The sequence below is a fragment of the Leptopilina heterotoma genome, unplaced genomic scaffold, assembly GCF_015476425.1.
Source record: "Leptopilina heterotoma isolate Lh14 unplaced genomic scaffold, ASM1547642v1 Lhet_44, whole genome shotgun sequence".
NCBI classification, from domain to species: Eukaryota; Metazoa; Arthropoda; class Insecta; order Hymenoptera; family Figitidae; genus Leptopilina; species Leptopilina heterotoma.
The window spans coordinates 364,560-390,504 of NW_025111084.1; the positions used below are offsets into that span (position 1 = coordinate 364,560).

At 26.9% G+C, this 25,945-nt stretch overlaps 1 protein-coding gene across 4 annotated transcripts; it reads left to right on the forward strand.

Moving 5' to 3' along the window:
* The first annotated feature begins 780 nt into the window (after positions 1 to 780).
* LOC122506829 (probable ubiquitin carboxyl-terminal hydrolase FAF-X) lies at positions 781 to 24,994 on the forward strand. 4 transcript variants are annotated; one of them, XM_043619173.1, is made up of 26 exons: positions 781 to 1,098; positions 2,022 to 2,207; positions 3,462 to 3,726; positions 3,851 to 4,076; positions 6,514 to 6,648; positions 6,965 to 7,445; positions 7,846 to 8,103; positions 8,347 to 8,445; positions 8,533 to 8,807; positions 10,618 to 10,819; positions 10,946 to 12,878; positions 13,643 to 14,178; positions 14,303 to 14,904; positions 15,388 to 15,561; positions 15,734 to 15,875; positions 16,059 to 16,363; positions 16,653 to 16,903; positions 16,994 to 17,166; positions 17,272 to 17,468; positions 17,587 to 17,714; positions 17,966 to 18,132; positions 18,279 to 18,535; positions 18,656 to 18,885; positions 19,134 to 19,336; positions 19,599 to 20,089; positions 21,674 to 24,994. In XM_043619173.1, the coding sequence occupies exons 2-26, from the start codon at positions 2,139 to 2,141 to the stop codon at positions 21,822 to 21,824; spliced, it is 7,950 nt and encodes a 2,649-aa protein (XP_043475108.1). In that variant the 5' UTR covers positions 781 to 1,098; positions 2,022 to 2,138; the 3' UTR covers positions 21,825 to 24,994. The 4 variants fall into 4 exon arrangements, with proteins under 4 accessions (XP_043475108.1, XP_043475111.1, XP_043475110.1 ...); XM_043619176.1 differs by having other exon boundaries at positions 21,694 to 24,994; XM_043619175.1 differs by having other exon boundaries at positions 19,602 to 20,089.
* The last annotated feature ends 951 nt before the right edge of the window (positions 24,995 to 25,945 follow it).

Consider the following 25,945-nt stretch of genomic DNA (forward strand, 5'->3'; position numbering starts at 1 on the left):
TTAGTTTATTAATGAACCATTAATAATTAATTAACATAGTAATTAAATTTTCGACTTTCCACCAGTTGGACATAAAATATTATTATAAATATTAAAATAAATAAAATATAAATAAAAATTTGTTATTATTCTATAAAAACGTACAATTAAATTTACAAAAAACTTACAATACTCACTTTTTGTCAATTTAAAATAATTTTTTGGAAAAAATAGTAATAATAATTTTTAAGTTTTCAAATTGGCGGGCTGTTTATATTTTGTTTTTGTCATCCAATCAGAAACGTGTATTTTTCCATCCGTGTTCTCACTGCTTCCCGGGAGTTTCAAAATTGTTACACGATTTTCATTATATTTTGGAATTCTGGAATTCTTAGTTAAGAACGTTGCAGATCTATCATTAAATAAAGATGAAAGAAAAGAAAAATAAATTAAACTAATTGTTTAGTATTGCATAAAGTAAGTTTGTCAGTAAAGAAGAAAAAAAAGGTTCTGGAATTTCATACTGCGGCACTGACAGTACTGTAGTATGCGTCTAAAAGAACCCGAGTTATAGACAAATTTTTAATTCTCAATTAATTATAAAATTTACTAGCCTATTTATAATTAATTAATGTTTGACGTTTACTGGAGATTTGGGAAAAATTATCAAAATTAGAAAATTACTTTAGAAAATGGTTTTGGGTAAATTTGGTAAATTTTAAGAATTTTAAGAACCCTGTGTTTTCTTGATAGTTACGGGTGTTTGCATTCGCAGCGCCCTCAAGTCGTGTTTACAGATTTGCAGTGCGAGTTCGTTCGTAGTCACGTCAAAACTGCAACACGATTTTATACCGACAAATTACTATGTAAAGGTGTGTTATTAAGTTTTTGAAATCTAGTGCAACGATACGAATGTCATAAGTCTTGATTTTTAAATATTCAATATATCACGACGGCACGCGATAACGCCGAAAAAACGCCGGGAATTTCGCTCAACTCAGTTTAGTGCTAAATTTTACAAGGGTCGCCATTTTGTCCGGAGAAGCCCGGTCGGGTGAATGTGAAAAGGGTGAAAAAGTAGGCGCACTGTGGTCACACAGTAACATTCAAGTCGCGTAGGTACGAATTTACGCCCTCAATTATTTATTATAAACATTTGTCAGTGTCAATCGTTAAGAAATTTCGTTTCAATGTTCCTCTGCGCAATTTGCACTGCTGGTGGTTTTTTGCTTGCGCGACAGTCGTGTGTGTGCTCTTAAACATTGTTTTTCATTATTCCCAGGGTGTGTTAATTACGTTTAATCATTTACTTCCGCGACACAAAATTTATTGTCGCGAAATCTATAATATTAAATTACATTGATTTGATATTTTCTCCCGAAATAAAGTGACAGCTCGAAAAATTTGTAACGTCTATCCGCCCCCTCCCTCCGTATATATGAAGTTGCATTCCAAGAAGATGATATCGTCATCGTTCCTTTCGGAGATCGCGAAACTAGAAAAGCAGATTTTGCCATTTATATCATTAGGTCTCGAAAAAATTTATCAACTTTCTTAAACGAAGAGAAAACTCGATTCCATTGTTTGGTCAAAAAATTCACTTCTCAAATTGCTGCAACAGTTGTGGCAAAACTAATTTGTTTCATTGACTCATAAAGTTCTCAAAATAGTTTTTTGACAATTGTAAAAATCATGTCACTCGCGCTTCTATTGTTAGATTTCGGTTTTTTTTTTAATTTTGATAAATTTATTTTCTTGTGTTGCCATTGGGATGGATTTTCTTTTATAAAGTACAAATCGTTAATTATTAATGTAGAGAATTTATTTTATTTATAATCTAATCGGAAAGAAAATCTCAAGGTTTGGAAAATGTTAATTCGCGAATGTAAAAAAGACGTGACGTTTGGGAAACGAATCTTGTAATCGGAGACATGACCTCTTGGATGACTGTTATTTATTTATTTTTGTTTTAAACAAAATAGATTTATAGTTAGAAGACTTGATGGAATTTTCACTGGTTTTTTTTCTATTTTCAATTTCAGATAATGTAGGTATAGATATTTAATGTCAGTGAATGAGCTAAATGCTTGTTGGCGGTGCGACACTCTTAGACCAAGAAATTTTAGAGACTTTGGAGAAAAGTAAAGATAATACATAGAATGACGATCGCTACAAGAGGCCAAGGGGGAGTCGACATCGATCCTTCCGAAAGCCAGCAGAATCCACAGGTTCGTAATTTTGTTCTTTTTTAAAATAATTTGTCAAGAAACATTTTTTTTAAAATCATTCTTTCAAAAAAACGAAAAGGAAACATTTTTTTTTCCTATAAGTATTCTTGATTTCGGTCTTTTACTCTTTTTTTTAAGACTTTTATTGACAGATTTTATTAATTATTCAATAATTTGTCCGTATTTTTAAACTTTGAATATATATTTTGATCTTTTTTGTAATTTTACATTATTTTTCATAATACTTTTTTTTCCTTTGTCTGTCATGAGAAATTTTTTTCATGCTCTTGTGCTCAATGCATTCCGGAAGTTGAAAACTAACCTTGATATTCAAAATATGAATTTAGAAATTTTTGTTGTTAATATTATAAATTTTTGTCACTTGACAAAGTATTAAAATTAAATTAAATATTAAAAGTAGTGGGAAAGAAATTTTAAGAATGATTTAGATATTTTTGTTGTCAATTATAAATTTTTGTCACTTGAAAAAGTAGTAAAATAAAATTAAATATTAAAAGTAGTGGGAAAAAAATAATTTAAGATATTCGGATGTTTGAGATTAATTTGCACCCAAGGACATCGTAATTTATTCATTAAAATTTAATTTTGTCTCAGGTGACAATTTTTATTTCCAGTCATTAAAATGTCATTTACTGAGAAAATCTGAAATTTAATAGAGATTTTTTTTTGTACTGGAAAAATAGCGAGAATGTGAAAATTAACCAAACTTTTAAAGTTAATTTTTAATATATTTCGGAAAATAGATAAAGAGTTTTAAAAAAAAATTAATTGTCATTGCATTGAAATAAATTTAAATTGACAAACTTTTTTCTTTAAATTGTGATTGTAATTCTAATTGTAATTGTAATTGTTATTGTAATTCTAATTCTAATTCTAATTCTAATTCTAATTCTAATTTTAATTATTATTGCAATTCTAATTGTAATTGTAAATTAAATTGTAAATGTAATAAAATTAGGCAAATAAAAGTAAATTTAATAAAATAAGGCAAATAAAAGTAAATTTAATAGTAATTGTAATTTAAATTGTAGTTTTAATTGTAATTATAATTGGCAATTACCTAAAAAAGTAATTGACATTTTAACTTCTCAGTAGATTGAGAGATTGTAAACAAGTTGAAATAAACGAAGACGAGTTTTTTTTGAAACTGTGAAGTAAAAAAAACTATTTTTTTTAATTCCGCCAGCATTAAATTGTAAACAATAATTTTTTTTCTGTTTCTTTTTCCTTTAGATGCATGGTCCACCGAGTTCACAGGAATTGGTAGAGACAATGTCTGGCCTTCAGTTAACCGAGACAACAATAAAAACCGAGAGTGCAGGCGAGATTGGCACCTCCGCCGAGGAGGGAAATCAACAACGTTCGGAGCCCGATTTCCCACACGCAAAGCTCGCAACTTTAGATGAAAAAATATCTAGTCCGAGATGGGTTGTGCCAGTTTTACCTGAACAAGAATTAGAATGCTTACTTCAAGCTAGCATCGATCTCTGTAAAAAGGGTAAATATCACCCTTTTTGTTTCTATCGATTACGAGCTCATATTTCCCTTTAAAAAAAATATTCTTCTTTTTGATGAAGAATTTTTTTTTCTGTTATGATATTCTTTTTTTTTCTTCCACCTAGGAATTGACGTACAGAGCGAAGCTTGTCAGCGCTTTTTTCGTGAGGGACTCACTATTTCATTCACCAAGATTCTCACAGACGATGCAGTCAACAGCTGGAAAATGAATATTCATAATTGCATTAATGCAAACTGCGAACGTTTAGTGGAACTTTGCGTTTTAAAATTGGATGAGGACTGGTTTCCTCTTCTTGATCTTCTCGCAATGGTCTTTAATCCAAATAACAAGTAAGTAATTTCGTCGCATAGAATTGAAATTGAAAAGTTATCGCAGGCTTTGCAGTCATCTACCAAAATCTGCCATTCACTACTTGTTTTTTACGATTTGCTACTAAGATACTTTTTTTGTAGTTTTATGGCACTAATAATGATTTTAAAGTTCTAAACGTTCAAATAAAAGGAATTTATTTATTTCTTCGTCAAATTAAATTTTTATTACGATGATTCGAATTTTAAAACAAATTCTTTAAACAATTCAATTTTTCGAAAATTAATTACTTTCAATGTCTATTTTAATAAAATTCAAAAAAAAATTTAATTATGTGAAAAAGAATTTTTATAAAATTCTTCGTAGACATTCAATTATTTTCAAAAATAATAAAATAAAATAATATTAATAATAATATAATAATATATTAATATATATATATATATTATTATATATTATTATTATATTTATATATATTATTATATTAATATTAATATAATATTAATAATAATATTATTAATAATAATAATATAATAATAATATAATAATAATAAAATATTTTATTAAAAATACAATTTTCATAAAATTTTTTCGAAAAAATCATTATTTAAAAAAAGGTTTATAAACTTCTTCACAAGAATTCAATTATTTTTCTAAATAATAAAATTTTGCACGAAAATTTAATTATTTTTCACAAAAAATAAAATTTTTCTCAGAAAATTCAATTATTTTCATAAATAATAAAATGCTTCTCAGGAATTCAATTATTTTTAAAAATTTTACTAAAATTCTTCACAAGAATTCAATTATTCTTCCAAATAATAAAATTTTTCACGAGAATTCAATTATTTAAAAAAAATTCTGCACAGGAATTCAATTATTCTTTAAAATTTTGATAAAATTCTTTATAAGAATTAAATTTACAAGAAGTATTCAATTATTCAATTTATTATTTATTTGTGTATTAAAATAATTGAATTTTTTTTGAAGTTTATAATAAGAATTGATTTAAAAATGAATTTTAGTTAAAAATTCAATTGTTTTCTCGCTAATAGTAAAATTTTTCACGGGAATCTAATTATTTAAAAAGAATTTAATATAATTCTTCGGAAGAATTCAACTATTTTCTTACAAATAAAGTAATTTTTCTCAGGAATTCAATTTTAAAAAATTTTATTAAAATCTTTGACAAGAATTCAATTATTTAAAAAAAATTTACTCAAATTCTTTGCAACAATTCAATTATTTTCCCAAGTAATAAAATTGTTCACGAGAATTCAATTATTTAAAAAAAATTTGAATCAAATTTTTCACAAGAATTCAATTACTTCCATAAATAATAAAATTCTTCTTAGGAATTCAATTATTCTTTGAAATTTTGATAAAATTGTTTATAAGAAATAAATTTTCAAGAAGTATTTAATTATTCAATATATTATTTTTTTATATTTAAATAATTGAATTTTAGTTGAACTTTATAATAAGAATAAATTTAAAAATGACTTTTAGTTTAAAATTCAATTATTTTCTTACAAATTATAAAATTTTTCACGCGAATTTAATTATTTATTTATCTATTTAGGTATGTAATAAAATTCTTTACAGAAATTATTTTTAATAAAATTTTAAACGAATTGCTCGAAAAATTGCAATTATTTTAGGAAAAATTTTATTAAGATTCTTCGAAAGAATTGCATTTTATTAAAATATTTAAATAAAATTCTTTATAAGTTTTCAATTTTCAGAAATGAAATTTCTGAATTTCAATTTGAATTGAAATGATTTTTTTTAAATTACTCCAAAAAAATAATTGAATTTCGGAAGAAATTACAGTTATAATTTTTAGAAATAAAGTTGAATTTTAAAATGATTTTACATTGAAATCATTTAAAATATTGTAATTCGTGTGAAAAATAAATTAGTATAAATATTTATTTTTAAAAAAATTATTTTATTTTTGAATGTAATTTAATTTAGAAATTATGAAAGAAATTAGTCTTTTGAAAAATTGGAATTATTTTTTGATGATGGTTATATTCCTGTAAACAATTTAAATTTAATTTTGTATTTTAAAGAATTTTATTTGTTCAATTTTAAAAATTAAAAAATATAATTATATTTTTGTAGACTTTTAAATTAAAATTTAAAAAATAATTTAATTTTTGCAAAACTTTAGAATCGAATTCAGAATATGAGCAGGAGAAGAATAAAAGTAAATATTTTTGATGAAAATTAGAAAAAAGTTAGAGAAATAAAATACAGAATCAAATTTTTGTGATGTATGTTAATTGTCTAAAACTAGTTTTTTTTATTCGTCAAAATTAATTTTCAATGGCTACTTTTTTCCTACTTTTTGCTGTCTTAAAGCTATTTTTTGATAATTTCTTTAAATCGCAAAAACATTAATTAAAAACAGTACGTTAACAATCCATTTTTTTTCACTTTCTATTTTTTCAGATTTCATACTTTTAATGCATCGAGAGGATCAGAAACGGTTCCTCCAGGTAGCAATATTCCTGACGAGAAACTTTACGCCCGGCCCCCTTCAGATTCCAGAAATCCTCGTGGTTGGCTCGTAGATCTAATAAATAGGTAATTAAAAAAATTTTAAAACTATAATTATCCTCTAGATAAAAGAACGGAAAAAACTTGGTTTTTTTATAAATGTTTTTATTTCTCATGATTTGAAAATAAAACAAAAAAAACCAGAGGATTCGTTCGTTTTACGTAATCGTTGATTATTGATGCAAAGTGAGATTATAATTGTAAATAGAATAAGTCTTCTCGTTTGCATTTTAGTTCAAAAGTACTTTTTAACAATTTAAATAATTAAAAATACGTACAAGAAGTTGTAATTTTTTATTTTCAAATCAATATTTATTTTTGTTTTTCGTTTCTTTCGTTTCAGATTCGGTTCACTGAATGGCTTTACCATATTGCTGAAAAGATTTCAAAGTGGTCGAAATTTGACGGTACCGGTTATATTTACATTACTGCGACCATTTGGCCTTTGTCATGAATTTCTGACGGTACACACAATAGAGAAATACTTGATGCCCATTATTGAAATGGTGCCGGTTATTTTGGACAATCTAACAGACGAGGAACTTAAGAAGGAAGCGAAAAAGGAATCTAATAACGATGCGATATCAGCGATAATTAAAGGCACTAAATGCTTGGTGTCACGTGTTCCACATCAAGAAGATATGATTAAAAATCTTGAAATATTAAGACTGAAAATGATTTTAAGGCTTTTGCAAATTTCCTCGTTTAATGGAAAAATGAATGCTTTAAATGAAGTTAATAAAGTGATTGCCAGTGTCAGTTATTATCCACATCGTAATCCTTCGCTGGAGGAAGAGGAATGGCTAACTGCGGAACGCATGGCGGTTTGTATTTCTTTTTTTTAACCATCAGTTTTTTTTTTGTCATGAAGAAAGTGTTTTGAATTTAGAAAAGAATTTTTGGTTTTAAAAAAAGTCTTTTGAATTTATAAATTAATTTTTTTGTCACAAGAAAAGTATTTTTAATTTAGAAAAGAATTTTTCGTCTAAAAGAAAGTATTTTAAATTTAGAGACGAATTTTCGTCATAAGAAAAGTATTTTGAATTTAGAAAATAATTCTTCGTCATGAAAAAATATGTTGAATTTAGAAAAGAATTTTTATTTAAAAATAGAGAAAATAAAAAAGTTAAATGATGAAACGAAAAAGATAGTAAAACAAAAAAGTTAACAAAAGGAAGGAAAAGAGGACAAAAATTATAAAATAAAAATGTATTTTGTTTTCAGAAATGGATTAAAGATAATTCAGTACTGGAGATAGTTCTCAGGGACTCATTACATCAACCGCAGTACGTAGAAAAATTGGAGAAAATTTTACGTTTTATTATAAAGGAGCGAGCACTTACTTTGCAAGATTTAGATGCAGTTTGGGCTGCTCAAGCTGGAAAACACGAAGCAATTGTTAAAAATGTGCATGACTTATTGGCAAAGTTGGCATGGGATTTCAGTCCTGAACAGCTAGATCATCTCTTTGAATGTTTTCAGGTAAAATTTCATAAATTTGTTTCACTTTCCAATATTTTTCAGTATTGAAAATTAGTCTTTTTGACAATAATTTACAAGTAATTATTTTTATTATTTTCTTTGCAGAAAAACAAATTTTTTGAATAATTATTATCATTGCTTGCTTTTGCAGAAAAAATCATTTTTTGAATAACTACTTTTATAATTTTCTTTGTAGAAAAAATCATTTTATAAAAAAGAAACTAATGAGACTTTTTGTTTCAGTCGAGTTGGAGGACTGCCAATAAAAAGCAAAGAGAGAAGCTGTTAGAGCTGATTCGTAGACTGGCTGAAGATGATAAGGATGGTGTTATGGCACATAAGGTTTTTATTTACTTGCACTTTATAGGAGAGTAAAAAAATTTATTAAGATTGATTTTTAAACTGTTGGTGTTTTCTCTTTTTTTCAAGGTCTTGATGCTCTTTTGGAATTTAGCTCATTCCGATGAAGTTCCAACTGAAATTATGGATCAGGCGTTAAATGCCCATGTGAAGATTTTAGATTATTCTTGCTCGCAGGAGCGCGATGCGCAGAAAACAACTTGGCTCGATAAATGTGTGGAAGAATTGAAAAGCGGCGATAAATGGGCACTTCCGGCTTTGAAACAAATTCGCGAGATTTGCTGTTTATATGAGCCTAATCCAAACATGGGACACAGTCAACGAAGTCATCATGCATTTTACAGGTATTTTTTTTTAAATTACACATTATTTCTGTTTTAATTTGCCTAATGTTTACATTTCTTCTTTTTTGGATTTTATTCTTGTTTATTTTTGTACTAGCAAATGTTACGCTTTATTCACTTTATTATTATTATGCAAAATTACAAAATTTTTTATTTTCAAATATGAATTTTTGAATAATTACAGATTCAAACTTTAAAAAAATTCAATTATCAACTAATTAATTAATTATTACTAATTAATTATTTTTGTTTATTAATTTCAAAAATGTTTATAATTAAATTAAATTATAATTCCTGATAGACAAATAAATAACGATAAAAATTCAAATATTTATTAAACAAAAATTAATAAAATTTGAACAAATTTTATTTAGAAATTCTGAAAAAATGTAGGTTTTTAAAAAATCGTAATTAAAAGTTTTTAAAAATAGTTGAATTGTCGAAAACAATTTTAAAAAATTGAAAAAATAGGAAATTTTCTCAAATTTTATTAAAATAAATTTTATATTCCAAAGAATTTTATTTTCTCACATTAAAAAATTATTTTTAGAAATATTGTTATTTTTTTAGTAACATTGGAACTAAAAACGTGGAAAATAATTGAATTTTTCAAAAAATTTTTATTGAAATAATTCAATTACCGTTGAATTCTGATTAGATTTTATTTTTAAAAAAAATTTTAGTTAAAACTTTGAAAAATGATTGAATATTAAAAACATAAATAGGAATTTTAAGAAATAATTAAAATTTCAAAGATTTTTAAATTGAAATTGAAATTAAATATTTTATTTTCCTTCAAAAATTCTAAAATTTTTGAATAATTTTATTAAAAAATTCTAAAATATAATTGACTTTTGGAAAAATTTTCTCAAATTTTATTAAAATAAATTTTATATTTCAAAGAATTTTATTTTCTCAGTTAGTAAAATTTTTGAAAATACTAATTAAATTCTTTTGAAGAATTTCTTGGAATTTTTTTTAAAAAACAGAGTTTCTTTAATAATTTTAATTGAAAATATTGAAAGTAATTTAATTTTATGAACAATTTCTGTCAAGTTTTTAGAATAATTGTGTTTCTGAATAATTGAAATTCAAAATTTAATTATTGTATTTTATTAAAATTTTTAGAAAATAATTAAATTCTTCTCAGAATTTTATATAACAATTTTTTTAAATAATTTAATTCATTCAAGGAATTTTATTAAAATGTAGAAAATAATTTAAATTCTTTTGAAGAATTTCTTTTTTTTAAGTTTTTTTTTCAAAATAATGTAGTTTTTTTAAAAATAATTTTTGATTATTGAAATTTATTAAATTTGTAATGAAAATAATTGAATTTCTGAGAAGAATTTTATTATTTATAAAAAATTATTTAATTCTTGCAATGAATTTTACTACTTATAAGAAAAATTGAATTGTTTCGAAGGATTAATTAAAATTTGAGAAAATAATTGTATTCTTTCGAAAAATTAGATAAAAAATAAAAATAATAATTGAATTTAGAAAATTATTAAAATTTTAGAAAATATTTTAATTTTTTCGAAAAATATTAAAAATTAATAATAAAAAATTGAATTCTTTCATGAAATTTCATTAAATTTGTATTAAAAATAAATTAATTTTTGCCAAGAATTGATTTTTTGCAAAGATTTTACTATTTAAGAGAATAATTGGATTCTTTCGTTAAAATTCTTGAGAATTGAATTTTTGAAATTTGCACAGCTCTAATTTTAATCTTTATAATCGAATATTTATATTTTCTCTTTCTTTATTTGAAAAGTTATTAAAAAGAGAATTTTATTTGTTACAGACAAGAAGTGATAGAACGCCTACAAAATCAGCACACGGTTGTAATTCTAGTAACCAATAGTTTGACATCTTATATGGAAAAAGTGAGGCAGCTGGTGAAAGAAAATCCAGAAATTGATGCTAATACTTTTATGCCCGATAATCGATATAACCACATAATGCAAGTTCAAGAGAGACTCAACTTTTTAAGATTTCTTTTGAAGGTACGTTTTTATATTCTCTGGGGGGGTCAAAATTCTGCCTTGAAAACGGAAAAACAAAATCAAATTTTTCTGCCAAAACCTGCGAAAATTAGTTGTTTTTTAAATAAATATTTTAAATTCTTTTAGGATGGACAATTATGGTTATGTGCTGAACAGGCGAAACAAATTTGGCAATGTTTGGCAAAACAGGCGGTATTCACGTCCGATCGTGAAGCTTGTTTCAAATGGTTTTCGAAATTGATGGGCGATGAACCGGACTTGGATCCTTCGATCAATAAAGAATTTTTCGAGAACAATATTCTTCAATTGGATCCAATATTATTGACCGAAAGTGGTATTAAGTGTTTTGAGAGATTTTTCAAAGCGGTCAATTCAAAGGAAGGTAAATTGAAATTAAAGAGAAGAACATTTCTCATGGATGATGTGGATTTAATAGGCACTGAATATCTTTGGCGTGTTGTTACTAATAGTCCAGAGGAAATAGCAAATCGAGGAATTGAATTATTGAAGGAGGTTAATACAAATTTAGGACCAAGATTGCAATCGTCGATACTTGCATTTCACGAATCTTACATTGCCGAGTGTATGGATCGTTTAAAAGTTCATTTTGACGCTGTTTCAATATTAAATAAACATTTTCTCGATGGTAAGGACGATCGTTTAGAGCAACGTGTCACTGAAATTAAAATGGAAGCTATGAAAATGTGTCGTGTTATGAAAGTTCTACAGGAATATATTAATGAATGTGATACGGCATTTACTGGTGAGAGGAAAATTTTACCATTGCATCGCGCTGCTCGTGGTAAGAATCTCACGCTTACTATTCGATTTGTTAATCCCGGTAGAAGTACGGATGACGTTGATATTCTCACGCACAGTAATGATACATTGGCATCATTGAGAAGGCAAATATTGCGAAGAATCAAGGCAAGTGGCTCAAATGTGAAACTCGATTTATTCATAAATGGCGAATCATTGGAACAGGCTGATGATCGTAAACTTCTTTCACAAATTCCCCTACGCGATAAAACGACACTTTCGGCAAAATTGAGTCAAGTGAATACAAATGTTCCGAGTTCGCCCGACAGTAGTTCGGATAGTTCGACAAGTTCGCCTTACGATGCACCGAATTTGGGAGCGGAAAATAATTTACCCGGTGTTGTTATGTCACAGAGATCGCAGTACGCGACATTTTTCTTTCAACTCGCCGATTTGGGTTGTGATCTTCAGTTAGCTCAATTGCGCGATGGTGCGAGAAATTTATTGCAATTGGTACCGCCCGACACACTCACTGTCACACGATTACAATGGTTCTTCAGTCATTATTTGGATAATGAACCGTCGCAAAATTCCCATTGCAATGAACAAGCAACGAGTGTTGATACTTTATTTTTTACCGCGAGTCCCAGTCAAGTTTTGTACAATTTAGAAGTTCTCTATACACTATTAATGCCTGCCTTGGATCCAATGTCAGAGAGGGCACGACAATTTCAGAATAATTTTATAAAAAGTGGCGAGGCCGGGGTTATTCTTGAAATGCTTACGAAAAATAAATTTCTACCAAATGCCGATGAGACAACAAAAAGATCGGCTTATCTCACTGTTTTGAAATTATGTAAATTACTATTAACTGTTATTAGTAATGTTATGGTATTTGCACTTGACGATGAAGATGAGACAAATTTTTCTGAGAATCGTGAACGTGATCATCAATTTTTGAGACATAAGCAAGCAATTGCAGTTTTGAAACAATCATTGCAAAATGTGCCGAATCACAATACGGAATATATGCTGAGAAATGTTGCTGCAAGTTTGGCGGAATTATTGGCGATTAAAATGATAAATCGCAATTTAGGAACTGAGAGATGTCAACAATTATTTAAGCAGGCTATTAAATGGGAATTGCCAGATATCGCTACTATTCGAGCGATAATACGTCTCGCCTGGGCGGCATCAACGGGAAATTTAAATAATATCAATGCGTCCACTGAGGATCTTCACGCTCAACATGAAATCAATCAAAGGGAGCAACGATCGCCGGATAACAATGACGTACTAGGTATGATTTCTTTTTTCATTTTATTTTATTGATAAATTTAATTTTAAATTGAATTAATTTCAAATAAGTTTGATTTTGCGCTGGCGGGCGAAACATTATATTCCGTTTATTATTATTATCGTGCAAATTACAAAATTTTTATTTTCAAATATTTAAACTTCAATTTTTGAAGAATTTTAAATTCAAAATTTAAAATATTAATTTAATAAAGTAGAGAATTAATATTGTTTATTGTTTAAAAAAAATTTACTATTCTTCGCAAGAATTCAACTATTTTTATAAGTAATAAAATTCTTCAAAAAAGTTCAATTATTTTTATAAAAATAATAAAATTTTTCGCAAGAATACCATTATTTTCATAAATAATAACATTTTTCGAAAGAATTTAATTATTTTCTAGAATTTTAATAAACCCTTCGAAACAATTCAATTATTTCTAAGAAATCGTAAAATTCTTTGCAAGAATTCAATTATTTTCATAAATTAATAATATTCTTCGAAGAAATTGAATTATTTTCTAATATTTTAATTAAATTCTTCCAAAAAATTCAATTATTTAAAAAAAAAAGAAAAATTCCTGGCAATAATTGAATTATTTTTTAAAAAATAGAAAAATTCTTCGAAAGAGTTCAATTATTTTCTAAAATTTTAATAAATCCTTCAAAGGATTCAGCTTATTTGCGCCTTTGACTTCTTGTTATGTTTTTAATTACACGAATTTAATTTAATTTGATTTACTTTTAATTTTTGAAAATTGTTTACAGTTTGCAAGGAGGCTCTGGAAGTATTGACAATAGCCCTTGTTCTTAATCCAACGGCATTGGAAACATTGACGAATGTTGAACGAATGTGGCAGACGTTTTTCATTGACATGGTCTTATTGAGTACATCGCGAGTAGTTCGAATAGCGGCGGCCGAACAATTTCTCATGATATCAACATTGTGTAGCAGTGGAAATCAACCGCTACTGTTTGCCATCACTCTTCTCTTTACTGTTCTAAAGACAACAGTCATGGAAAATGCAAAGCAAAGTCACGAGTATTTTCAACTTTTGTGTCGTTTGCTCAATTATGCCGATATGTCATCATGTCCAATCACAACTGTTGAGAATCTTTTGAATATCGAAATTATTTGGCTGAAGAATATTCGTGACAATGTCAAAGAAACCGGTGACACTCAAGTCGACGAAGCCGTTCTTGAGGGTCATCTTGGAATCACCAAGGAATTATTCTCCTTTTTACCTCCCAGCAAGAAATTCGAACTCGGGTCGGACGAAACTCGAGGCATTAATTTAATAAAAGTTAGTATTTTATTCATAATGTTCAATTCAAAAATTCTATAATACAATTTATTGTAATTACAATTAAAATACAATTTATACAATTCTTCATCTATAAGTAATAAATAATTTCCCATTTTTTCAGGAACTCGTTGAGGATTTTATATTTCCAGCTTCGCGTTCGATGCTACAATTACGAAGTACGGGAGAATTAAATAGATCGCAGGCGTGTCCGGTTTGCACGACACCGCAAACAACAAATGCCGCATTTGATTTACTCGTTAGCCTTTGTTTCGGCTGTGTTCCAAATATGAAACTTCTAGTCACAATGCTCACTGAGATGTTTTATTCCGAGAAGGATGAGCCATTATCAGAGTGGGATTATATGCCGCCAGTGGGACCGAGGCCAATGAAGGGTTTTGTTGGTCTTAAAAATGCTGGTGCAACATGTTACATGAATTCTGTATTACAACAACTCTATATGGTTGAGAGCATTCGAATTGGACTTTTAGCGGCCGAGGGTGCTGCGATTGATTTAAATGAAGATTTCTCAGGCGAGGAGAGAATTGAGAGCGATCAGACAATCGAGACAAATGACAATGACACCAATGAAGAAAAGTGCGGTGCCGATGAATCGCGTAAAGAGTACAATATTGGAATTCTCAAGCAAGTTCAGGCCATTTTCGGACACTTGGCCTACAGCAAACTTCAATATTATATACCTCGTGGCCTTTGGAAACATTTTAAGTGAGTGAAAATTTCGATTTTGAAAAACTGAGTTCAAATTAATTAAATTCAAATGAAAAGAAAGTTTTTTTTAGATTAGCTTTTTTAATATGAAGAATAAACCCCAAATTTCAAATCTAAACTAAATTCACTAACAGTGAAGTATAGTAAATATTATAAATATAATATTATAATTATAATCTTATAAATCTATATCTGTTCGTATTTTGGATATTAGTTGTTTTCTAACTTTTTTAATAATTTTTCTTTTTAAATATTTTCAATAATTTTACAACCTGTTAAAAGCCATTGAATTTTTTTTTTAATTCTGTCGTTTCTTTAATAATTTTAATTGAAAGTTTTGAAAGTAATTAAATTTTATGAACAATTTATTTCAAGTTTTTAAAATAATCGTGCATTTGGAATTTTTGAATAATTGAATTCAGAAATTTTTAAAATCTGAATTTATAATGAATTTAATAATAATTGTTTATTCTTTTGCAGACTTCAAGGTGAACCCGTTAATCTTAGAGAACAGCAGGACGCAGTAGAATTTTTTATGAGTCTAGTAGAGAGTTTAGATGAGGCATTGAAAGCCCTGGGACATGAACAAATAATGGGAAAAATACTCGGTGGTTCTTACAGTGATCAGAAAATTTGTAAAGGCTGCCCTCATAGGTAATTATTAAATTTTAATATAGAAATTTAAAAACTTTTTTAAAAACTTAAAAAAATTAAAATAATCTAACTTTTATAGATCTTAGACTTAAATTAATTAAATATTAATTAAATATTTAAATTTTATTAAAACTTGGTGAAATTTAATATTAACTTCTTCTTTGATTTACAGATATTCTAAAGAAGAACCCTTTAGCGTAATAAGTGTCGATATTAGAAATCACTCCAATTTATTAGATTCCTTAGAGCAGTACGTGAAAGGAGAACTTCTTGAGGGCGCGGACGCTTATCATTGTGATAAGTGTAATAAAAAAGTAAATTCCTCTTCTATTATTACATTTTTCTATTTATTAATTATTTATTTACTTATAAACTTAATTATATTTTACAGACTTAATTATTATTTAGATTTTTAAAAATATTTTCAATTTTTATTTTTTGTAAATTGCATATTGTAACTGTGAATTTTAAAAAATATTAATTTTTCTCTTTTGTAGGTTGTGACTGTGAAGAGGTTGTGCGTCAAGAAACTACCACCAGTGTTAGCAATTCAATTGAAAAGATTCGAGTACGATTTCGAACGTGTTTGCGCGATTAAATTTAATGATTATTTTGAGTTTCCGCGGGACTTGGATATGGAACCTTATACTGTTTCGGGTCTTGCAAAACTCGAAGGAGAGGTAATAGACTACGATTATGAAGAGGCGGCTAAAGGAACTTGTACAAAGTACCAATTAAGCGGTATCGTCGTTCATAGTGGACAAGCCAGCGGAGGCCATTATTATTCTTACATTTTACATAGGTAACGAAATCAGTTTTTTAATAAATAAGCATTTAAATGAATATTTTTATTAAATAAGTATTTAATAAAAATTAAATTTCATTAAATAAGTATTTAATAAGAATTAAATTTCATTAAATAAATATTTAATTTTTTAAAATTATCTAAGTAACAGTTTTTAATCAAAGAAATTATTACTTTGAAAGATTTAAAAATAAAATAAAATTCCTTTTCTTTAATTAAAATTAAAATTTGTAAATAACAAAACTTGCGATTGTCTTAATTCTGATAAAAATTATTTTTTCTGCAGACAAAACGACGGCACAGCCAAATGGTATAAATTTGACGACGGCGATGTGATGGAGTGTAAAATGGAAGAAGAGGAAGAAATGAAATCGCAATGTTTCGGTGGTGATTATATGGGAGAGGTTTTTGATCATATGCTGAAAAAAATGAGTTACAGAAGGCAGAAGCGATGGTGGAATGCCTATATGCTTTTTTATACGAGACTAGACGTGGAACCAAACTGCCTTACGAAAAGTGTTAACGAATTGTCTCTTTGTAAGTAGAAATTTTCAATTTTCAAAATTACCTCATTTAATTTACACGTATTATTTGCATTGATTTCCATTTTTTTATTCGTCTTCACAGATACTAAATTAGGAGTAACAAAAATGCCACCAGCAATCGAGTACAGTGTTAGAAAACAAAATATCAAATTCATGCACAACAGGAATCAATTTAATTCCGAGTATTTTCAATTTATTAGGAAACTTGTTTCATGCAATACGGCCATTAACAGACAAAGTCCCAATGATAAACTGGTGAGAATTTTTCATTGTTTTTACATATTGTATTTTTTTTAAATTTTTACTACGTTTTGAATAGAAATTAATTAATTAATACCACTGAATTTGGTATTTTATCAGACTCCCGAAGGTGAGGAATTAGATATGCTCTCTGTTCAATTGGAGTCGAGGTTCCTCTTCTACACGGGTTTCCATACCAAAAAAATTTTACGTGGCAATGCAATCGAGTGGTACGATATTTTGTATCATCATTTGAGACAAAGTAAAGATGCTCGAGCATGGTTTGCTCACAATATTCTGTTCAGTCATCCACATAGGTAAGAACTTTGAAACTATTTATAAACTTTCGAAGGAAAAATTTTAATTTCCCTATAGTATTTAAATCATAAAATAGAAAATTTTCCAGTGATGAATAAGAATATTTTTCTCTTGTAGATTTTGCGAATATCTTTTGAGTTGTCCGAGTACTGAAGTGAGAACAGCTTTCTTGAAGACAATCGTTTTATTAGCACACTTTTCACTTAAAGACGGCCCATGCGGTCCACCTATTCTCAATGCACCTTGTAAGTATTTCTCGAAAATTTTCCAAAATTAAATTTGATAATAAATTTTGTTGTTTTGAAATTGTTCTTTTTTAATTATTTTTCAACTATGTAAAATATCAAGATAAATATCAAAATATAATAATAATTACTAATGAATTGACAATTGTTTCGTAAAAAATTCTGGGAAAATTCAAATAATAATAATTATTATATTATTTAAATATTAGTAAAAAAAAAGTATTTGAGGTTAAAAAGAAAATTATTTGCAGCAATACTCTACGATCCGAATGCAACATTGAGCGATCATCTATTGCATTCAGTGCTCTCGCTACTGCATCGAGAGATTTCCGATCATGGACGTCATTTGCCACATTATTTCTCGTTTTTCCACATATACGCCACACTTGGATTAGAGGAGAAGGCGCAACTTCTCAAGGTGACTACAATTTTATTTAATACAAAATATAAAAAATAGTAAATAATTAAATAGCTAAAAATATAAGAAAATAATTATAAGAACACCAAAAGGATTATTTCGCTTGGAACTGAAATTATATTTCTGAAATGTAATTTTTATTTTAGCTTAACGTGCCAGTAACGTTTATGTTGGTGGCAATTGATGAAGGTCCAGGTCCGACAATAAAATATCAATATCCTGAATTAACGAAACTTCATCAAGTTGTCAGCATGCTTATTCGTTGCTGTGATGTGTCTTCAAAAACAAGATCGAGTCAAAATGCAATGCCTCTACCGAATCCATATGGCGATAAGGATTGTCAACCGGAATATATTATGCCAATTCAATCGCAAGCTGAGGAAATTCTCTTCTCAAGAACCAGGTAAAATTGATAATTTTGTGGAACTTTATATTTTTGTTTTATTTATTTAATTATAATTTTAAAAAAATTTATTCAATTTTTAAAAATTTGAATAATTATTTACTCTTTTTTTCTTTGCAGCTATATTAAGAAATTAATTGAAGACGCAAATGTGACGGAAGATACAGTAAAGCTTCTGCAATATTGTTGTTGGGAAAATCCACACTTGTCACGATCGGTTTTAAGTGAATTACTTTGGCAAATTGGATTTGCTTATACACACGAATTGAGACATCATACGGATCTTCTTCTTGCAATGCTACTCATGGAGGACTCCTGGCAAAATCACAGAGTTCACAATGCTCTCAAAGGTATTTCGAATGTTCTCTTATTTTTTTTATTATATTCAAGTATTTTTTTTTCAAGCATTAAAAATGCTATGTTCATTATTTATTATTATTAGTTATTGTTTTCAAATTTTTATTTATTTTTTAAATAATATTACTAATATTGAAATTTGCTAATAAATTGATAATTTCGTTGAAAAATTCTGGGAAAATTCAAAAATAAATAATATTAATTATTTCCAAGTGGTACATTTTTTTATTTTATTTTACAGGCGTTCCCGATGAACGAGAAGGTTTATTCGAAACTATTCAGAGAAGTAAAAATCACTATCAAAAGCGTGCATATCAATGTATCAAGTGCATGGTTCAATTATTTAGTAAATGCAGACCAGCGCACGCTGTTCTTCAGGGACATCCGGACTTGAAAAGAAAATGGGTTCATGCTATTGACTGGCTTCAGGATGAACTCGATAAGGTTTTTTTTCTATACTATTATCTAAATATTTACTATTTTTTTTCTATTTGATTTCAATTTTTCTGTTTGTTTTCTATTTTTCTATTTGATTTCAATTTTTCTATCTGCTTTCTATTTTTCTATTTGTTTTCTATTTTTCCATTTGTTTTCTATTTCTCCATTTGTTTTCTATTTTGTTTTCCATTTTTCTTGAAAAACAATTTTTCTCCCAAACTGAATTGAATTTACTTTCGGGACTGAATTGAAATTATTTTTATTTAAGCAGAGACCATATACGTCGGCAGCACCTTATACACACGCTTACAATCATGGCTGGTCACCGCCAACGCAATCGAATGAATCGACGAATGGATATTTTTTAGAGCGCAGTAACAGCGCGAAGAAAACATTAGAGCGAGCTTTCGAACTTTGTCCGGAGGACGAGCAAGAGGTTGAGGAGCCAAATGAGGAATGCGTCGAGGAGACGACGGAGAGAACAAGGGAGACTGAACAAAATCGAGAACTACGAATTCAGTTTGATCCAAAGAATTTCCGTGGTGGTGATAATACGGAGAATGAAATAAGTCATAGAGAGCAATTATTTAAATTTGATTCGAAAAATTATTGCACTGAATCGGAGGGCGAAAGAAGTCAAGATCCACATTGTGTTGGCATTAATTATCGTGCCGGTGAATCGAGCGAGGAATCGGAGGGAGAACAAATTATGACAATAAGACAGTCGAAGGATAAAATTAAACGACGTTATGCCGTAAAGTAAGTGATAATTTTTTAATATTATGTTTTTTTTATAACACTTTTTATTGTTTGACTTTGAAAAGAAAAAGTTTGGTTTCTAAAGACAAAAAGTTTACTTTCGATTTTTTTTTTTTTTTTGGATTAATTTGAAAAAGTTTGAAAATTATTAACAGGCTTCGCACTTATTCAATTAGTCTACTATTTAGTACTTTTTTACGATTTCCTATAATATTTGGATACTTTTCTTTTTATTTTCATAAATTTTAGAGAAATTCTTTGAAACTATTCAATAATTTTGAAAAAATTTTCGAAATTCAATTTACATTCAATATCTATTTTCATAAAATTTCACAGAATAATTCAATTATTTAAAAAAAAAAATGTTAATGAAATTCTTGTCAAAATTTCAATTCTTTTTATAAATAATAAAATTCTTCTTCTGAATTCAATTATTTTTATAAATAATAAAATTCTTCTTCGGAATTCAATTATTTTCATGAATAATAAAACTCACATTTCAGAATTTCAATTATTTTTAATACATTTTTGAGCAAATTCTTTATAAGAATTAAATTATTTTTATATAATCTAAATTAAATTCCTTAAAAAGAATTTATTCATTTTCAGCATTTTTAATGAAATTCTTCTTAGAAATTCCATTATTTTTTTAAATTTTGATAAAATTCTAGGCAAGAATTCTGCAATTTTCATAAATAATAAAGTTCATGACAGAAATTTAATTAATTACAAAAATTTTGATAAAACTCCAGGAAAAATTCAATTATCTTCTTAAATAATTAAATTCTTCGGGAGAATTTAATTGTTTTTAAAATTTTAAGAAAATTCTTCTAAAGAATTCAATTGTTTTTAAAAATGTTAAGGAAATTCATTGCAGTATTTCTATTTTTTTCAAAATTTTAATAAAATTCTTTCGAAAAATAAATAAATTTCACAAATAATAAAATTTGTCGCAGAAATTTGATTATTTTCAATAATTTTAATGAAATTCTTTCCAAGAATTGAATTATTTTCCAAAGCAACAAAATTCTTCGCAAGATTTTAATTATTTTCAAAAATTTTAATAAAATGATTTTCAAGAATTCAATTATCTTCATAAAAAATTTAATTTCTTGCCGAAAATTAAATTATTTTTTAAAATTTTAATAAAATTCTAGTCAAGAATTCAGTAATTTTCATAAATAATAAAGTTCATAACAGAAATTTAATTATTATTATAAAAAAAAGTTTGTTAAAACTCCAGGAAAAAATTCAATTATCTTATTAAATTCTTAAGAAGAATTCAATTGTTTTTAAAACTTTTAAGGAAATTCTTCGAAAGAATTCAATTATTTTCAAAAATTTTAAGGAAATTCATTTCAGAAATTCAATTATTTTTAAAATTTTAATAAAATTTTTCCGAAATAGTTTTTCTTTTAGTTAAATTTAATTTTTCGATTGACACTTTTTTTTACTACTTTTTCAATCATAAAGCTTGTTTTTTGCTACTTTTTTCAAAGTAAATAACCATCGAGTGCGAAGTCTGAATAATATTAAAAATAATATAATAAAGTTTAAAAAAAAATATAAACTTTTGTTTTTAAGAACAAGATTTGAAATTAAAGTGATCGAGAAGGAAAGAATGCAGAAGAATCAAGAGCAATCGCAACCAGGACCGTCGCCGATTCACAAAACATTCTCTCATCCGCCTCCAAGTTGTGAGTCAGCCCAATGGGAAAGAACATCTATTGATTGAACTTGATAAATATTTTCTACCGAAGGAGGAATTGGTTAACACTTCGAAATATTGATGGGGAAACGGACACCAATGGTAACGTATCTCTTGTGCTGTGTATAAAAAAAAACAAAAAACAAATTCACCTGTGTTTATTGATATATACGAGATCCCGGGAAATCTCTCGCGAAAAAAACTGACTTCAATTTTAAAAGGAGAGCAAAGAAAGAAAGAAAAGAAAAGGTTGTATAAATGTATAGCGAACAGTGTTAAAATCCCATGAGTAGGAAGGACTAAATAAGCACGATTCTCCGTACACTTATGTAAATGTGAATATATTGTTATTAAAATAAATACTTGAATAGATTTTCTAAATATCTTAAAAAAAAGCCAGGCCAAAGTGAACCGAATGCTATTGGCCTCTTTGATAAAGAAAAAAAAAGCACCGCTTTATTGCCGTAGCACTCGAATAAACTAATAATTATCTTCTAACTGAAACAAACACAAACCGAAAATAAATAAATAAATCACCGTCAATTTTGTACTTAAAAAAAACAATAGGGTCAGTTCGAAAAAATTTTCCTTCGAAAATGGCATTTCTTCGTGTTTTCTACCTTTTTTTTAAAATTTCTTTTCTTTCGAGACGGCGCGAGAGTTGGTCAGAAGGTTGTTGAGAATTTAAATTTTATCCAAGAAAACAAGATTAAGTCGAGAGACAGTCGAGAAAAGGAAAAAAATAATTTCTATCGTTTTATTAATCTGCGTTTTTAGAAGTGAGGGGGGGAAAAAATAATGTTGTTACCGGAGCTGTGGTAAAAAAAAAACATTTTTGTCGACTGTCAACCATGGCTCTGATTTAATTTATAACGTATGTTATATATAGATATATAAATATATAAGAATCATGAAAAAACGAAGAAGTCATGTATTGTAATATTTACTGAAAAAAAGGCAAAGTGAAACGTATAAAAAAAAGTTCGTACTGATTTGGACCAAAAAGAAAGTCATCTAAAAAAAAAACAACAACACCAGGAATAAACGAACCATTATTTCAATTGCTACGCATTAGTTATCGATATCGAGAAAGCCTCATTTCGATATATATGTAAATACACAACCGCTTTTTATATGTGATAAAAAAAGGAAAAAAAACCGATAATTATATTATTAAAAAAAAAAATGACGAGAAGAGGTGGTATATCCTGGTTTTTGTACTAAGTTCTCTCGTTAATTATGTGGAGAGACAAAAAAAAATAATAAATGAGTGAGAGAGAATATGATATTAGAGCGATAGTGAGCGAGAGAGATTATTTAATATTTAAAAAAGGTAAAGGCGAGAAACCTTGTGTCATGAAAAACTAGTGTCATTTTCTTATGCCTTAGAAATTAGTCTAACGGGAAAAAAAGAATTTAAAGAATTGTGACTTTGAAAATGAATCACAAAATATCCGCAAGGAATGCCAGATCGAAAGGAATTTTACCCGATAAAGCGACGAAAAAAGAGAGAAAGAGTGGAAAAATTGTGCTGTTTCAGCGAGAGATTTTTTTTTAATTTTTTTGATTGCTGGGACGAGTAGAAAACAACGGAGAAAAAAGAATGAAATGAAATTATGACGAAGAGCGATGTGAAAGGCAAATAAGTTGAGGTCATTTTCTCCTTTCCTCTAGTCAATCTCCGAATAAGTTGATTTTGGTACAAAGTTTAAAATAGTAAAACGCCATTCCAACTTATTTGCCTTTCGAAAATGATTTTAAAGTGCCGTTTTTCTTTTTTTTCGAGAGAGAGAAAGAGTAAGAGAGAGAGTTCGCAATTCTTTACTAAAAATCGTATATTAAAATATTCTAAATCAATTGAAAAAAAAGATTTTTTCCGTTATTTTAATTTAGTCGAAAAATTGTGCGATTTTTGTAAAATTTGCAAGAAAATGACAATGAAAGAGTGACACTTGTGTCATTATTTTTATTATTGTAAATAAAAAAAAAGTTGTATGAACGGAAAATTATCGAAAATTATGACTCTCCACGAAAGCTCTTTCGTTCCATCGCAGCATTTCGATTGCGAATGACTAGTCTTTTTTTGTCTACTTGATAATCCTCGATCATCACTTACAAGACTTTTTATAATATCGATGCGAATCTACAAAAAGAAAGAAAGAAAGAAAGAAAGAAAGAAAAAGAAGCTCAAGAGGGAAAAAAACTTCGAGGTTTCCAAATTTGCTTTTTTGTTATACTTCTGATCAATTGTTTTCAAGTTTGGAAATTGTTTTCAAGTGCAAATGTAATTTTCAAGTTCGGAAATTATTTTCAACTTTGGAAATTATTTTCAAGTTCGGAAATTATTTTCAACTTTGGAAATTGTTTTCAAGTAGAGAAATTATTTCCAACTTTGGAAATTATTTTCAAGTTCGGAAGTTATTTTCAACTTTGGAAATTATTTTCATGTGCAAAAGTAATTTTCAAGTTCGGAAATTATTTTCAACTTCGGAAGATTGAAGATTGAACAACTTTGAAAATTATTTTCAAGGGCAAAAGTAATTTTCAAAATCGGAAATTATATTCAACTTTGGAAATTATTTCCAAGTAGAGAAATTATTTTCAACTTCGGAAGTTATTTTCAACTTTGGAAATTATTTTCAAGTGCAAAAGTAATTTTTTCCATGGGGAGGAAATAAAAAATTTCTTTCGGAAAAAAGAATTCAATTGGAACACCTCGACGAGCCTACCTCTGAAAATCTTTTTGCTCTTATACATTATACCACGTAATCCCTTTTGTAAATAATGAAATCTATATTTCCATACAATAATTGTATCGATCGCTTTACATTCGGATGAAGCCACCGTGCTGCGTGCAAAATAAAAAAAATGAATACTATTATTACAATATAAATAAGTAATCTCGATTGTTGCCTATTCAAGTAGGTTTTGAAAAATGTAATTTGCACGTTCGTTTATTTTTTTATTTTTTATGACAATTGTCCTGTTAATGTCGACGAATCAAATTGAATTGTACTTTTGACTTGCCATTGAAAAATTATTTTCTCTTGAGTGTTTTTTTTTTTTGAAACATTGATAATTTAAAGAGAGACGAGAAAAGTCAAAAATTTAAACTGAATACTTATTTTAAAAAAAAAGAAAAAACCTTTTTGTTATAAAGACAATTTTACAAAAATATATTTTTTAATTTTGTTAAATTTCTTTTTTAAAAATATTTTTTAAAAAAAAGATTAATTCTTTAAGAAAATTAATTATTGAAAAAATGTATTCCTTAGGAAAATTAATTCTTGGAAGAAATTTATTCTTTAGGAAAATTAATTATTGAAAAAAATTTATTCTTTCAGAAAATTAATTCTTGAAAAAAATTAGTTGTTGAAAAAATTAACTCTTAAGACAACTTTTTAAAAAATACGTTAAAGTTCTGAGTGTTAAAATGAACAAAATTGATTTTTTTCTCCGTCAAATTAAAATTTTATTGCAAAAATATTGCGTCAGGTGTTAAAAAATTAAAAGTTTAATTTTGATTTTGCTTTTTATAACGATCAGCAATTTTTTTTATAATTCGACGCCTCCCGTTGATAAAATCTTATTCCAATTTTACAAATAATAAAATTTTATATTAACTTAGTTCAGCATTATATTTCAATTGTCAATTCAATTGAATGAAATCAATCCTATGAAATTTTTCGTGTAAAATAATTGTGATTTCGAAATAAATTTAAATTTTAAGTGAAAGAAAAACCTTAATTCGTTTAAAATAGTATTTTATATTTATTTTTTATTAATTATTAATTAATGATTAATAATATTTACGAACGAATTAATATTTTATTGACATTATTTTATTATTTTTATTTGTGATTTTATAAATCATTTGAAAAGAAAAAAATATTAGGAACGAATTGATAATTATTTTTTTGTATCAATTTAAATTTAATTCGGAAAAAGCGGAACACGGAAGATTTCATTCATGAAAAAATAAAAATATTGAACTGACTATTGAAATGAATGAAAATTTAGAATTGTTTTTTATAATTGAAATAAAATTGTTTTTCGATTTATTCAAAATTTTGTTGATTCAAATTTTTTTCCATAGCTGATTATAATAATAATTATTAATTACTCTTAAGATTATGTCAATGTATTCA

Coding starts and splice junctions, on each gene's coding strand:
- LOC122506829 (XM_043619173.1), top strand. CDS start 2,139: ATGACGATCGCTACAAGAGGCCAAGGGGGAGTCGACATCGATCCTTCC. Junction 15,562..15,733: donor TGTAAAGGCTGCCCTCATAG/GTAATTATTAAA, acceptor TTTGATTTACAG/ATATTCTAAAGAAGAACCCT. Junction 16,364..16,652: donor TATTCTTACATTTTACATAG/GTAACGAAATCA, acceptor TTTTTTCTGCAG/ACAAAACGACGGCACAGCCA.